Genomic DNA, 14,555 nt, shown 5'->3' on the forward strand with positions numbered 1-14,555 from the left:
CTCAAACAAGGAGATCCACTGCTGCTGAAAGTGGTCCCTTCCCTTCCCCTTTTCTGCACAATTCTGTCTTCTCCCTTGCACTGGCTCCAGCACGCATCTGACCTGAGCAGGTCATATCAGTTTGGTAATTCAACAGACAGCAGTTCATTGTGTGTTTTTAAAATTATTATTAGCTACTTTTTCCTGGTTTAATGGATTAAATTAGCTAAGTAACAGGACCAGGTGAGCTCCAGGTTTTGAACAGAGAAGCAGCAGGAGAGTACAGTGAAAGCAGGATAAGAAAAGGTTGCAGGACTAATCCTTATGAGGCAGTGAGTTGTTGAAATAGGCTCTGTGTACCTTAATAATTGCACACCATGTATTTCCTGCATTACTTACAGTATGACACCTTTAATTAAGGGTACTGTGATTCCTACACTCCTTGACTCTTGAGGTAAAAGGAGACAGACAGCCCAAATCTTCCTATAATTTTGGTATGTTTGAGCAAGAGTCTCAGTGTTTAAAAAAGAAAAAAGTACAGCAATCTCTTGACATAGCCAGATATAAAGCACCACTTTCCTCCCCAGCCTGGAAACCATTTACTGTGATGCAGTTACAGATTACAGTTCCCTTTCTGAGACCTAAATAAATGGTTGTTCTACCAGGCAGCTCATGTAGTAAGTGCTGCAATTTCCTCTATTAAACTAATGATCTAAATAGCAAAGTAATGATCCAAACCAAATGTTGCTAGTACCTTTGCAGAACTCATTCTACATCCACCAATAACTATACAATACCTTAGAAAGAAGGCAATGAAAAAAGAATCCTAGATGTACATGCCACATATAACATATTCTGAGAAAAGTTAATAAAATATGGCAGTTATGTCCTGGTTAAACTGCTAACATTAAAATGATTGATTACTAACAAAAATATTGTTTCTTTTTGTGTCTGGTATAGTTATAAAACCAAGTAGTTGCAGTGAAGTCTGACCGTATTTAAAATGTCTCGATATCAAGTGGTATTTAAAAGATTTTAACCCTGTTTTATACCATAATCACACACTGTATTTTCAGCCATATTTTTAAATAAAAGAACTTATACAATACGGTCAGCTACACATAAGAAAAATTAATCCTACTAATGCTAGAAATATGTAACTTCTATGTTAATATGTTAATAATAAAACAAACTGGGTTTCACTTCTACTTGGAATTGAAACTCTTTTTTCTCCTTTAAAACAAGTGCTGTACTTTTTAGAGTCCAGAATTGAAATTCAATTATTTCTGGCTTTTTGAAGCTGAAAGCAAAGTCAACCAAAAGATACTGAGCCCAAACTCAAATTCTTCTTATAGCAGAATACTCCTGTGCTGAAACACTTAATACATGCACAGTGCAAGAACCACTCCTGTTCATTTTACACATAATGGTATATTTAAAAAAAATGTTTAGCTCTCTATATTGTGTTTGATTTGAGGAATGATATAGCAATTAATTAATATAATTTAGATCTCATCTCTAAAATCTGTTAGATTCATAAGATACTTATACCATACCTGAATAGGATAAGTTCTTTGAATAACTACATCAATACACCCCACTGCACCACCCTCACTGTAAAGCGATGACAAAGGCAAAGGGAAAGGTCTGGGATCCCGATGAAATCCTAGTTTTGTGTGCCATCGTGCACGTCGAGTGCTGTTCGCTGAGATCTGAATAAGGTAAATCGTGAATGAGAAACTGTCACTGATAGGTCAAAGTTATGTCCAGCTTATTACATCTACAGGAATGTCTGCATATCTATTTTCACACTGACCTCATGATGAATAAATCACTTTTGTAACCTGAGCAGATCACATTTTAATTTAAAGGTTTCCTTTCACACTGAAAAATGTATTTTAAACAGAACCTAAAAGTCTGATGAGTTAGAATTCCTTGGGAAATGAGAATCTATGAGACAAACCATTGCTTTGTACCAGAGGAACAATTTCAATGTTACTCTGAAACTTCGCCCAGCTCTTTAACCATCCTCAAATGAGCCAAGGTCCTCCCTCACCAGTCCACACTCCTATGACTTATTTTTTCCCCCGCATTCTTCCTCCAACTTCCATATTGTCTGTGATGGATAAATACGTTTTTGTAACTTGGTGTTTAACTAGATTAAGGAGCTGGAACGGCCAAAACACATAGCAAAACTTGGCAGAATTTTATACTATTTTATACTTATCTTCCAAACCTATTGAGTAACACCCTTGTGTCATGTCATGCAAATCTGGTTATTAAACTTCAGCAAAGCTCTATCTGTTTGTAAAGCCAAATAATTTTTTCTGTTTACAATATGTGCCTCAACTAATTAGCATTTATCACATCTCTCAGTCACATCCAATCAAGCTGAACTAATTTTATTTACCTTTAACATAAGGGAATCTGGGGCTTCCAGTGGTGTACATCCATTTTGAGGGCCAACAAGTTCTGCTCCGTGCACTATGATCTTCTGACCAACAGTCAGCCTTCTTCTATCTAATAAAGCTTTGAGAGGCGGATCCAGAAGAGCTCTGATCCCATACCAGCCATCAGTAACTTCAATTAGAGCTGCTGCTTTTTTACTTTCCATGTTCTTACTGCTACTGCTAGGAGATACAACTGTGTTCAGCGATATGATTTTGGAAATACACAGTACAAGTGTTTTACCTGCTGCATCATCTCTTTCCATTATTTTTTTGATTGCTGATCGTTTACTTTTATCAACTTCCAAATCATACCTACAAAAAAGAATTCATGGTTTGTAACAGCAAACAAAATCCATCACACTGTTTTTCTTTAAACAAAATTGTAGCAAACTGTTGCTTACTCAATCTACATGATTAAGCACCACTGTAGCATAGCAAATGTTATCTACATTTTTGCAAGTAACATGCACTATGCTTTTAATACTGCTGTGGGTAAGTTTAACAATACAAGTATTCTGCTAAGTAGTAAATGCAAGGCAGAGGTGCTTATTTTGTCATACTGATGAACCAGAAAGCACACAGTAACACAAATTACAGCTCCCAATATATTGCTATACACATACCTATATTTCAACTGCAACAGGACCATTTCTGGTGTCAAACATCTGTTAGCAAATTCACTTGGGAAGGACACTTCCATGGCTGCCAATTTCCATACAATCCATCTGTAGTGATTGTAAACCCAGGCCTCTGTTATTAGATTGGGATCCACACCAGGAGTGTCACAGAGGGCTCTGCAGATAAATTATTAATAAACTAACCTGCAATCCATGGCAAATTTTAACTTGCCTATTTTTTAGACTATTTACGCTGTTGCCAGAAATTTTCCAAATTGACTTTGCTTTAATGGTTAGTGAAGATCAATCACTAGCAACATTAATCTACATAGTACATTTACAATCCTATAATATCTTTACTTACACTAACAGAGGTGTACTAAAAATGCACAGTAAAAAAAAGTAGTCAGATGCTTTAAAATATCACTGAGTTGGATTAATTCTGGGAGACAAGAGAATTGCTAACTAATAAATAGCATAGTTGTCTCAAGTTTGTAAGTAACAGAACCTGTAAAACTCCTTTTTCCCAGCTTTTCCCTCATCTGTAGGTATGAGCCATCCTCCATCAGCAAGTTGCATTCCATTTCCAGCTAACAAATACTCCTTACTGAAAAAGTCTTCAATGAGAAACTGGAAAGATTCTGCATTTGTGCTGTTAACTTGTATGCATTGTTTTGAAACACCATATTTGTAGAGCTGAAAAAAATCAGATGAAAAAGACAAATTAATGACAATACAGTAGGAATTCAGCTGAGAGTTTAAATATCCAATCTTATAAATTCAGATTAAATATTTCCTTAAGGTTGAGGCAGCTTTTGTCTGATCTTGCCATTTCATATGTAAACCATGGAGAATGGAGGAATTCCCAACCACTGTTTTAGCAGAACAGCATCACTGTGTTCTTTGGAAGTGCTTAAAAAAATTCAGTAGGTTTTGTACCTTCACTATACCAAAAGCAAGAGTATTTTCATATAGATTTACCCAAGCTTAAAATTTAACTGTTCTTTTAAACCAGTTCTTAATATGCATTATAATTGATGGATTTTTTTCCCATTTGATTGTAACACTAGAGACATTTTTGACCTTTAATATTTGGAACAGTCTTAAAGCTGTACATATGCTACTTAAGTACTGTGGCAACTGGTCTAACAGCTACTGTAAATACTTACCTAAAAACTGAAGAACATATCTATTCAAAAGCTACTGCATTTTTATTTGCTAGTCTTGAGAAACAGATGCAAGACAGAAAATAAAAATATATCAATATACCTCTTCTGTAGAATAAAAGCTAGGAGATGTCTCTTCTACTGCAGTTTTCAGAGAGATTCTATTGCTTGCAGATGTTTTAATGACATAAAGAGTGCCTGGCTGTGAGCGAATATTTTGTCTACATTTCTTTTTAATTCTCATTTCCTGCAGATCTCTGGCACAGCGGAGATTTGTCACCATCCTGGCCATAGCTGCAAATTAAAAAACCCAGAACATCAAAACCTTTTACAAGTATTATCAAATAAAGATACACAGTCATACTACAAAAGCAGATTCAGATGAGCATTTTTTCCATGCCACTCTGTAGATTTTTAGAAACTGCAAGTCTAAGTATTCAAAATTTAATGCATTTAGAAACCAGTGTTTACTGAAGGTGCTTGAATATTTATATGAAACAAATTATATATTTATATTAATTTTATACAACTCCCTAAACTAAACTTCCATCTACATATTCTTCTCATCAGACTGAACTCAGTCTCATTGAAAACTACAAATGAAGAGAAATTAGTTGATGGCTACAGAGTCCGTAATCCTGAGACTTTGGCCTGTTAATGCATAATCTAATTCTGCAAATGTTCATACCTGTTCAATTATACACAAGTCCTGAAAAAAAATCCAGATTACTTGACTGTAAATTGTAGAAATAACACACACCAGAACATTCAAGAGACCTTAGAATGCATAAGCCGCCATTCTTAAGTTGAACAGCTGAGCATTTAAACTCTGCCTCTTTGAAAATGACACAACCAACCATTTATATGGCTAAGTCTACATTTTAATTAGCAAATGGAATGAAAACAAGCTTCTGTAAAAGTGAATGAAGTATAGCAAGGCTAACTTAAGGTTCCTAGACTATTTTACCTATGAGGTATATAAGAAAAATCAAGTATCAAATGAAACATAAGCTATCTTGTTTCTAAGCACTGTGTGAAATACGTTTCATCTCCTCAATTAACTTTGGAGATAAGCAGCATATGCTTTTTTAGGAGTGTAATATAAAATATTAGGGAAGTAGTAATTTCCTCAATTTTCTGCCAATAAAAAGCTTCAAAAAGAACCTTCTTATTGAAGAAAAAAAAGTTTGACAAAAAATGCAAAAACCCCTCAAAGGTTTAACTCTGACAGTATTCACAATAGTTAAGTGAGTAAAATCTGAAAATAGGTACCTAAATTGCCATTTTCTAGGTCAGTGTCTGCTGCATGCTGCATGCAAGACTGGTGATCTTGAGGGTCAGCATTATTTTGTTCAGTTGTGATCTGATTTAATTCCATCTCTTTGGTCATATTTTTGCTGATGGGTGAGTCACATCTTTTGCTGCTGCCTTGTTCGCATGTAGAAAATGTCAGCTTGGTTTTGAAGGGTGGAATAAAAGTTTTTGCAGCTTTGCCAGATTTGTACAAACTTCTTGTTTCTTCACTCTCTTTTGCCGAGGCCTTACACGGAGTGGAAACCCCTGCAGTACCATCTGAAGAGTGCCTCAGAGCACAGTGCTGAAAAATGGCAGGTTTAGATTGGAATCCTTTGAAGTCTTGATCTGGCAGAGTAAGGGTAGGATTCTTGACTTCTTGTCGTTCTTTAGTTGAGCTACAGAGATGAAAACATTTAATCATACAGGTTTCATCTTCCTGACAGAAATCCTTGTCAGGAGTTTTGTATTCTTCATTTAGTAATACAAATTTCAATACTGTATCAGTAAAAATGAGAAAATACCAGTCTTTGGTATTTTAAAAACAGAATGCTTGACTTCTATCTATTGAGGAAAGACACAGTGTAACACCATATAGTTTGTTCAGCATCTCACTGGTCTACTGCAACAGCATGTGATATATGGTATTTTAATGTTTACTTTGAAGTAAAATTACAAGTCTTCTATAAAGTTGGGTAGCAAATTATTACTGCATATTTTTAGAAAGTTACAAAGGCTTGTGAGATTTTAAGAAATTGCATTAGAAGAACTCTAAAATATGTAATAAATTTCTCACCCAAAAGGCTGACAAGTTATGGGTTTTAAAGGCACATGGTACATAAATTTTCTTCTGTCTTTAAAAATGCCTGTAAGATAATTAGAAAAAAAAATGTTTGCAATGGCACATTACATAGACAGAAATTTACAGCACATGTTTTATCTATATTAATGATATATAGAAAAGTTTTCAGAGTGGATTTAAACAGCTTTATTCTTTCCTGCACCCAAAAATATTTGTTTAAACATCTTTACAGAGAGATCTAAGGGATAAGTGATCACAATGCTGAGCTCTCAAGAGTTTGTGTTCCTGAGCCAGCAAGATATTTTTAAACTCCTAGAAGGGAAATGTTTATCATATATTTAACTCCAGGTAGGCTCACCATTCCATTTAGAACTCTTTCAGCAACTTTTATTCTTTTATTTGAAGTTACAACAGAAAAGAGCACATTTGCACAAACTCCTCCTTCCGTTATTGAAGCACATCCTTATCTTTGAATTATCAATGTAACTAAATCATATTTGCCTGGAATGTAAACTCATTTGTGCTATGCCCTTATGCTGCAAAGAGGAAGTTTCATATGAGAAGTTGTATATACAAGATGCCACATGTTCTAGAAGTCAGAGGCAAGACTGTTCTGGAGATTAGAACTGTTTTCAGTTGTCTGCCAACAAATAACACTGCTTAGGTCCTGCTGCAGGGTAGGAGAATACTGACACATGAAAGGAATAAAATTATTCTCTGGCAGCAATCTACAAATTCCATTTAGTACTTCAAATCATGGCTTCTATGCCTAGAACAATAGATTTGATGAATCCTGCTACTGAATTCTAAGTGAGAGCATGCAGTGCTTAAAAAGAACAAGTTCCTTAAGGAATACAGTTTATCCTATTATTGAAAACTGTAGCCAAAATCATATTATCCTAATATCCCAATCAGTAACTAGCTTCACATAAAACATCAACTCAAATTTTGAAACCTTGATTGCACTTTCATGAGCTTCCACATTACTTGCTCAAAATATTGTAAGCACCTGTAATATAGATGGCTATCAGTAAGTATATTACCAGTAACTATCTACCAGAAAATACAAAGGTAATCAGTAAAATATATTCTGTAGATTAATCAATAAAATGCATTCTTCCTATTGAGACTAGAATCTGTGAGATTTAGGATTGTGAGAAACCAGGTAAATTCCTCCTGAACTGGAAATTAAACCAGAGTTATTGCAGAAGTAATATATTTAGATTCTATGCAATAAGGCATATCATTAATCATGTGATTTCAAGTTTGCAGAAACATCACCACAGCAGCTTCCCCAAATTTCCATGACTACATTGATAAATGCAGTAGTTAAGCAAACTTATTATATGTTTGTTTATTAGAAATTGAAGAACTCTGACGATAACAACTGACACTGGATTACTGCTTAGAACACAAGATGACTGAAATTACCATCGGGGGTGCTTTTTGAAGCTTTCAAAGATCTGGGGGAATTCTTTGTTCTGTTAAATTCAAGCAGAAGCTGTCTTTTAATTGGAGGTTCTCCTAGAATAAAAACACAGAATTTTAAAAGTGATGTGCCTTTCAAGTTCAGTATCCTATCAATCTGCACAACATAACTGTAATTTCTAAATAAAATACTGAAGTCAGAGCAAGCAGACTTAGCAAGTTTTCAGACCACACATGTCTTTAATGGCCTTTTCAAACACAGAGCCACCTCACCACAAATTGCAAAAGTTTCTGCTGTATGGAGTGACTGTAGATTGTGTTACCAAGAGTGACAACAACACTCCATACAATGAAGTCTGTTATTAAACTTTTGTGATTGGTAATTCTTTTCCACCCAAAAGGAAGTTTGTAAGTCTGAAGTTACCAAACACACTCAGTTTGCCTCAGAAAGTGCATCACAGTGCACTCCAGCAGCACAGCTCTCACAGTGCACTTCACCTGCATCTCTCTTTGTACTTTCAGTAACCGAAGAGTCCCCCCCAAATACTAAGAGTAACACATCTTTTACAGAAGCTGTAACTAAGACCAGGGTTCAGCTGTGACACAGCTGTTTCAAGCTGGCTTTTGCCACCTACCCAAACTTTCCAGCACTAGCCTGCCTGACCTTTGTACCTGAACCTGTGCAGCCAGGCAGGGACCCTGCTGCAATCTCCCCTTCCACAAGTAGTTTTCAGCTAGCCCAGGTCCCTGAACTGGTCTGGGTGTCTGTGCAAGCATCAAGTACCAACACCTCAGCCCTAGGCAGATCAGTCTCAGAAGGCAAGAAGCTGCTTTTAGACCAACAACTATTTTTCGTATCAGACTAGCAATCCTGATACAAGCAAAACATTGTCCTCACCTACAACGAACAAAACCACGAAAATTAAAATACTGCTACTCGTTTTTCAATGAAAAAACAATAGATTTGTACAGAGAGGAAAAGAAAGAAGGAAGTCTGCTCAGGGAGAAAAGGAGCAGCAGCTTTCTTCTGTAAGTTTATGATAAAACAGCAAACCTGTACACCTTCGAAATTACTAATCACAAATTTAGCTTCTACTGTGCACGTTTAAGCCTGGAAAGTGTGGATGAACTACCCTGTAGCAAGAAGAGTTTTTGCAATTGACATCTAGAGAAAGAACTTGCACGTCTCTGTGACTTAAAAATCAATATGACATGCAAAAAAACTCCCAAAACCTCAAACATATGCAGAAATATGAAGTTGAACATATGTAAGATAAACACGTACCAAGTGAGTTGTTTTCTTCAAAGTGCCTCTTCCCAAAGGTCTTATTTTGGAAATTTTTATCCAGTCTGCCACTGAAGGTCTGCGCAGCATTAATTTGAACCCCAGAAATGGAAGAACTGTCTTCCATAAAAGCTCTTGCACTTTCTACAGCCTCTACTTCCAAGTAAGTTTTTGGATTTTGAAGATTAGTATTAATTTCTGCTTTAGCAGTATCACTGCACAAAATTGCTTCAGACTCTGCTTTTGACCCCAGATTCAACTCCCATTTTCCAAAAGACTCAGTCTCCTCTTGCTGAAAGTTCGTTTTAAATGATGTTAACTGCTTGTTTTTCTGATTGTAGGGTGTGTGTCCACGCATTTTGATGTGGGAAGTGCTAGGAAAAGACTTCATTTCCTGAGGGCAGATGCTCTTAAAGTCAGAGTCTTGATTGCAGCTTTTTTCAGTTTTGAATTCTGAGATCACCTTATCTGTTAAAGATTTTACATGCTGACCACCCTCTTTAATTGAACTAAGCTGATCTGTAGTGCAAAGCCCGCTACTCAAAAAATAATCAGATTCTTCTAAAATTGCCTTTGCTTTTTGATAGGCATCTTTAGAGACTTTTACCTGCTTTCCACTTGCAGTGCTGAAGCCAAAAGCAGGATCTGAAATAATTTCTCTGCTTGTATTTTCTTCCCCTTTTGATGACACTACCTGCATTTTCCTAGAAAGTACTTCCGTGTGCATTTTAGACTTTTCTACATCTTCCTCAACTAAAAATGCTTCTTCAACATGTGATGAATGATTACCTTCCATTTCAAAAAAGAGTTGTCTAGCTTTCTTGAGTGACTCTTCTGAAAGCTGTACAGGCTTTCCACTTGCTGTACTAAAAAGTCCAAAATTGCTTGTAGAAGCACCTGCTGGCTGTATCTGCTTATCTGGAACAGACAAGTGCCCTAAAAGCTTAATACTCTGCTCAAAGTGTTGCTTCTGAGAATTTGAAACAGATTTTGCATCTGCAGATGTGCTTCTTTCTTGGTGACAATTTTCATTAGAACTTGCACTTACTTTAATAAATTGGGAAGTGGCTGAATTAACTTCTTTGCTTGTTGTAGCATTAAAAAATTTAGCAGAATTAGGACACTCAGTGTGAAGGACTATAGATGAATTTCTAGCAATTTCTGTTTGATTGGTTCTTGACTTAGGCTCAATTTCATATTTTACAGCTTCACTGCAGTCTTCTTGAAACATTTGTCTGACTCTTGCTAATGAACTTTCTGAAACAGACACGGCTTTCCCTTTTGCTGTGCTAAACATGGTTTGTTTCAGATCACCCCTTTGCTTTTCAACATTAAGTGTTGTTTCTTTTAACCTGTTAAACTTAATTTCCTTTTCAGGAAGACTGACCAGTGACCGGTTTTGGCAAGCACTAACCATAGTGTCTGTGAAGCAATTTTTATCAGCAGCAGGTTCATTTAAAAGTTCTAAGTCGAATTCCTTACTGTCACCATTCATGTAAGAGCAGCTACTTTTTGAATCTAAGAGGAGTGATTGATCAGCTTTACTGTTGCTCTCCTCAACAAATAAAGTATTTTTTGTATCTCCAGGCACACAGTTGTCTTCAAAGTCACTTGGTACCTTCATTAAATGCAGAGATGCAGAAGAGTGCACAGGAAAATCATCTGTGTTTTCTGAATCATCCCTCTTTCTTGGTGAGTAGTCCACCTTTTTCTCTGCAAGCAATTTTCCATCTTCAGACAAACAAGTTCTACTTAAAGTGTCACTCTTCTGTCCTCCAAGGGATTCCAATTCTGACTTTCCAGGTCTGACATCAGCTTTTTTATGCACACGTGAGGTTACCAAACTTTTTTCACAAGTTTCACCTGGATCAACAAATGTATCTACTTTAGCAGAATCAAGAATGGCAGCATGCTTAATAGGACTGCTCTCTATCACCTGATTAAACTGAGCTTCAGGTCCTTCAGGAACAAACTTTTCATTGAAGTTAAGTTTTTCTGAGTCAATACATAAATCACAGTCTTTAACACAGCTTTTACCACATTTCCTTTTCTTGATGAGATTCTCAAAATTGTCATTATGTTCCTTTCCTACATTAACATCTGCAAAAAACTTTTCCACTTTGGCCAAAAATCCATCAGCAATTGCTATTTTCTTGCCACTAGCAGTATGAAAACTGGTCAGATAACTCCCTTGCACTTCACTTTCCCCCACGTTTACCTCTTGTTCAAGAGGTGTTTGATAATGACGGTAAGAACCTATAATTATTCTGCTTTCATTCACTAGCAGGTTCTTATCATGGGTGGTGTCTTCTTCCACATTTTTACAATTTTTTTTTTCTTCACTAGAGTTCTCCAAAACATTTACATCTCTTTCTCCACACTGTACACTGAACAAGGGCAGAGAATGATCCAAAGCTGCATCAGGAATGGATATATCACCATCAGCTGGAGTTTGAAGTTTTGGTGACAAACATTCATCTTCCTTTCTGTCTTCTCCTTTGTGGTTAGGAGACTGGATTTCCATTTCATATGATATATTTAAACTGTGTTCTGCAGTCGTAACTGCATCTTCTAGACATGCTACATCTAATGAGTTGTCTAGCAAATTGCCTTCGTCATCTCCTCGATTTAAAAATTGCTTGGAAGTTTTATAATTCTGCTTATGATTTTTAGTGGATAATAGGCCATTGATAACGCTAATACTACTCAAACTAACATTTTCAGTATTATTTACTGATATTTTTGTCTTAATTTCCATATTTTCCTTAAAAGCTGTACTAGTATTCTCCTCATTTTTATTCTGTGCATGGTAGGAAACAGAACCTGTGTGGGAAACTGCATTTGTGCTTTTGAAATCTGGAACACGAACAGCTTTTTCTTTGCTTCCTTTTGTCAGGCATCGGAAAAAATTACTGTCAGAAGACATAGATGCATTTGAATTGTGCCATCTAGTACCAGTTTCAGATTTAAACAAAGAGTTATCATCATCCAAGTCTCTGAAGAGCTCTGCAGATCTACTCAAAGCTGCCTTTGAAATAGTTATTTTTTTACCTCCAGCTGAAGTAAAGCCTATGAAATTAGAAAAGCTGTCCTGCTTAGCTATGGGAAAGCTCTCATCAGATCTTCTACTTTCATTTATGTCTAAATTAGTAAAAGTAACCTTTTTGTCGTTTTTATGGAAAACCACTGCATTTTCTTTTTCCTTTTTCACCACTTCAGAGCCTTCATTTGTGTCTTCCTCCTGACAATACTTGTCTTTTTTTACTTGATTTTCAGATTTAAAAGTGCTACAAAACTCCACATCTTTCCTTGTTTCAGAAAAATTTTCTACATTCTTTGTTCCATGTGTTTCTTCAGTTCCTAATTCTTGCAAGCCATGACTTTGTACTGTGTTACTTTGCTTTCTAAACTGTGTAAATTCAAACTGACTACCTGTTTCTTCCAAGATACTAGAAAGTTCAGCAATTTCAGCTTCTTGGCTTGCTGTCAAGGTTTGATTTGCTTCTTGCAAGGCTTGTGGAGTTCTAGGAAAGCTTTTACACAAGCCAACTTTATGTGGAATAAACTGTGTGTGCCTGGGTTCAAGAAAACTTGCCTGTGAATCACCTAAAGAATCAGATAAATTACTGCCCAACTTGCTTTTTGAGTCTGAGAATAATGTATTTTCCTTTTTAACTTGATTTGAAAAGTTTCTGACTGTTTCCATGGAAGAGGCTTCAAAGCATTCATTTTCAATATCTTTGAACAGCATTCTGCCTTTTGCTATACTGGCTTCAGAGAATTTAATCTGCTTATTGGAAGCAGTCTGAAAGCCACTGAAGCCCAGATTCAAACTGCATGCATTAAGATTCACTGATGATTCCGCTTTACACTTTAGGTTCTTGTCTGGCTTTTTGCTGGAATACATAGGTGCTACTTGTTTATCTTCCGTAGAAATTACTTCATTTAAAGAACTATTATCTACACCATCTAATAATTCTTTAGAAATGTCTACAGCTACATTACTGAATGCATCTGCATGAGCACTTTTGTTGTTTTCAGCTGGCTTTGGGTCTTCATTGTTGGCTACATCCTCTGAAAAGGCAGCTGCATCTGTTTCCTCTGCTTGTTTTAATCCAGTATTGTCATTTTCTGAGCAATTTATTCCCAAGAGTCTGTGTACTTCTCTACAGTCAGCTCCTGACCTCTGGTCTGTAGCATGCCTTTTACCAGGTGATAATTTATTGCAACAGTCACTACTGACTCCAGTTATGCCAAAGTTGATATGACACGAAGTACTATGGGAAATGCTGTTTGTCATGGATATAGAGTCACTGTGCATATCAACCAAGAGTTCCTTTTCCCTGTGAGAAGACCCAAGCTCTTTCAGGCTCTGAGGTACAGCAGCTCCATCATCCACATTAGCACTCATGTCCTTATCTTCACTTTTCCCTAAAGAACAGCTTTTAGGGAGAAATCTGGAACGCTTTCTTGCCATTAGGCATGCTGAAGTCAGAACTTTACGTTTTATATTTGAAATAATCTCACTATTTAAAGAATTTGTTGTGTCTTCTTTCAGTGTATTAGATACTTCTAAGCATTTTATTGATGTAGCAGGTTGATCCTGTCTTGCATTTTCCCCCAAGTCTCTCAGGTCTTGTTGTTTCAGCCTATCACTGAAGGAATTATTGGCTGAGTTATCCATTATATCCATTTTTAAAGTAGAAGTGCTGAAGTTCTTTGTCCTGGTATTTGATTCCAAATGCTTTCTGTCAGAAGGAAGAAAATGGTCTGCAAGAGAAGACATTACAGACAAAAATGTGAATAAATGTATACAAACAAATGTAGATTCAGATTTTCATAAAATTTCGACTGATTAGATCATTTCTACACAAGCTTAACAACAGAACCCAAAGGATCACTTTTGTTTTCAAATGCAAATGCCTTGACAAGGCTGGAGGTCTGTTTAACCTAATTATGTTCTAACAGTCAGAAACAAGAGTTGGCTGCAGTTAATGCTACAAGGTGAAAAACAAAAAAATGAGTTTTTAGTTGTAAAGAAATTTGAAAAGATGGGCTTCAACTCCTCATGTCTCAACATAAGGATTTGTTTCAAATTTAATGTACTTCAACTCCTAATATAAAGTAATTCTAGCAAGAACAACAGCTTCTAAAAGTAGGAGCATGTGCTTGCTTTCATTACATTGTTTTTTAAAGTATTTTGTGCTTTTGGGAAGAAACAGATGTAGAGTCTTAAAGCACCTAATTCTAGAAAACTAACTATACACCTTTAACATTCTTTACGATCACTTAAAAGTTATCAACTCAGACAGAATGGCCCTTGACACTACAGCTGTATAACCAGCACTGACAAAGATAACTAAGCTTGTCAATTAGAATAATGGCTCTGGGTGGAAGTTTCTATTCCAGAAAAGGAATAATAATCCTTATCACTATATAACAGACCAATCCCATATGTTGATTCCCAATTGCACAGCTACTTTTCCACAAACAGAAAGTTTTACATGATTTTATCTGAAACATTTACATGAAAGG

At 36.1% G+C, this 14,555-nt stretch overlaps 1 protein-coding gene across 5 annotated transcripts in view; it reads right to left on the reverse strand.

The window, feature by feature from the left end:
* Positions 1-14,555, reverse strand: part of BRCA2 (BRCA2 DNA repair associated) — a 35,832-nt gene that overhangs the window by 9,042 nt on the left and 12,235 nt on the right. For 4 of the 5 annotated variants that reach the window (XM_042014093.1, XM_042014091.1, XM_042014095.1 and 1 more), the window contains 9 exons: positions 9,021-13,790; positions 7,739-7,831; positions 6,302-6,371; positions 5,485-5,903; positions 4,316-4,506; positions 3,555-3,742; positions 3,053-3,223; positions 2,390-2,741; positions 1,536-1,691 (listed from right to left, as the gene is read on the reverse strand). In XM_042014093.1, coding sequence (XP_041870027.1) covers positions 1,536-1,691; positions 2,390-2,741; positions 3,053-3,223; positions 3,555-3,742; positions 4,316-4,506; positions 5,485-5,903; positions 6,302-6,371; positions 7,739-7,831; positions 9,021-13,790 — 6,410 coding nt within the window. The remainder of the gene's footprint in view (positions 1-1,535; positions 1,692-2,389; positions 2,742-3,052; positions 3,224-3,554; positions 3,743-4,315; positions 4,507-5,484; positions 5,904-6,301; positions 6,372-7,738; positions 7,832-9,020; positions 13,791-14,555) is intronic. The other variant, XM_042014092.1, reaches the window with a different exon arrangement.

Source organism: Corvus kubaryi, unplaced genomic scaffold, assembly GCF_017639235.1.
Source record: "Corvus kubaryi isolate FWS band 111438036 unplaced genomic scaffold, C.kubaryi_AGA036_p1.0 split1-65, whole genome shotgun sequence".
NCBI classification, from domain to species: Eukaryota; Metazoa; Chordata; class Aves; order Passeriformes; family Corvidae; genus Corvus; species Corvus kubaryi.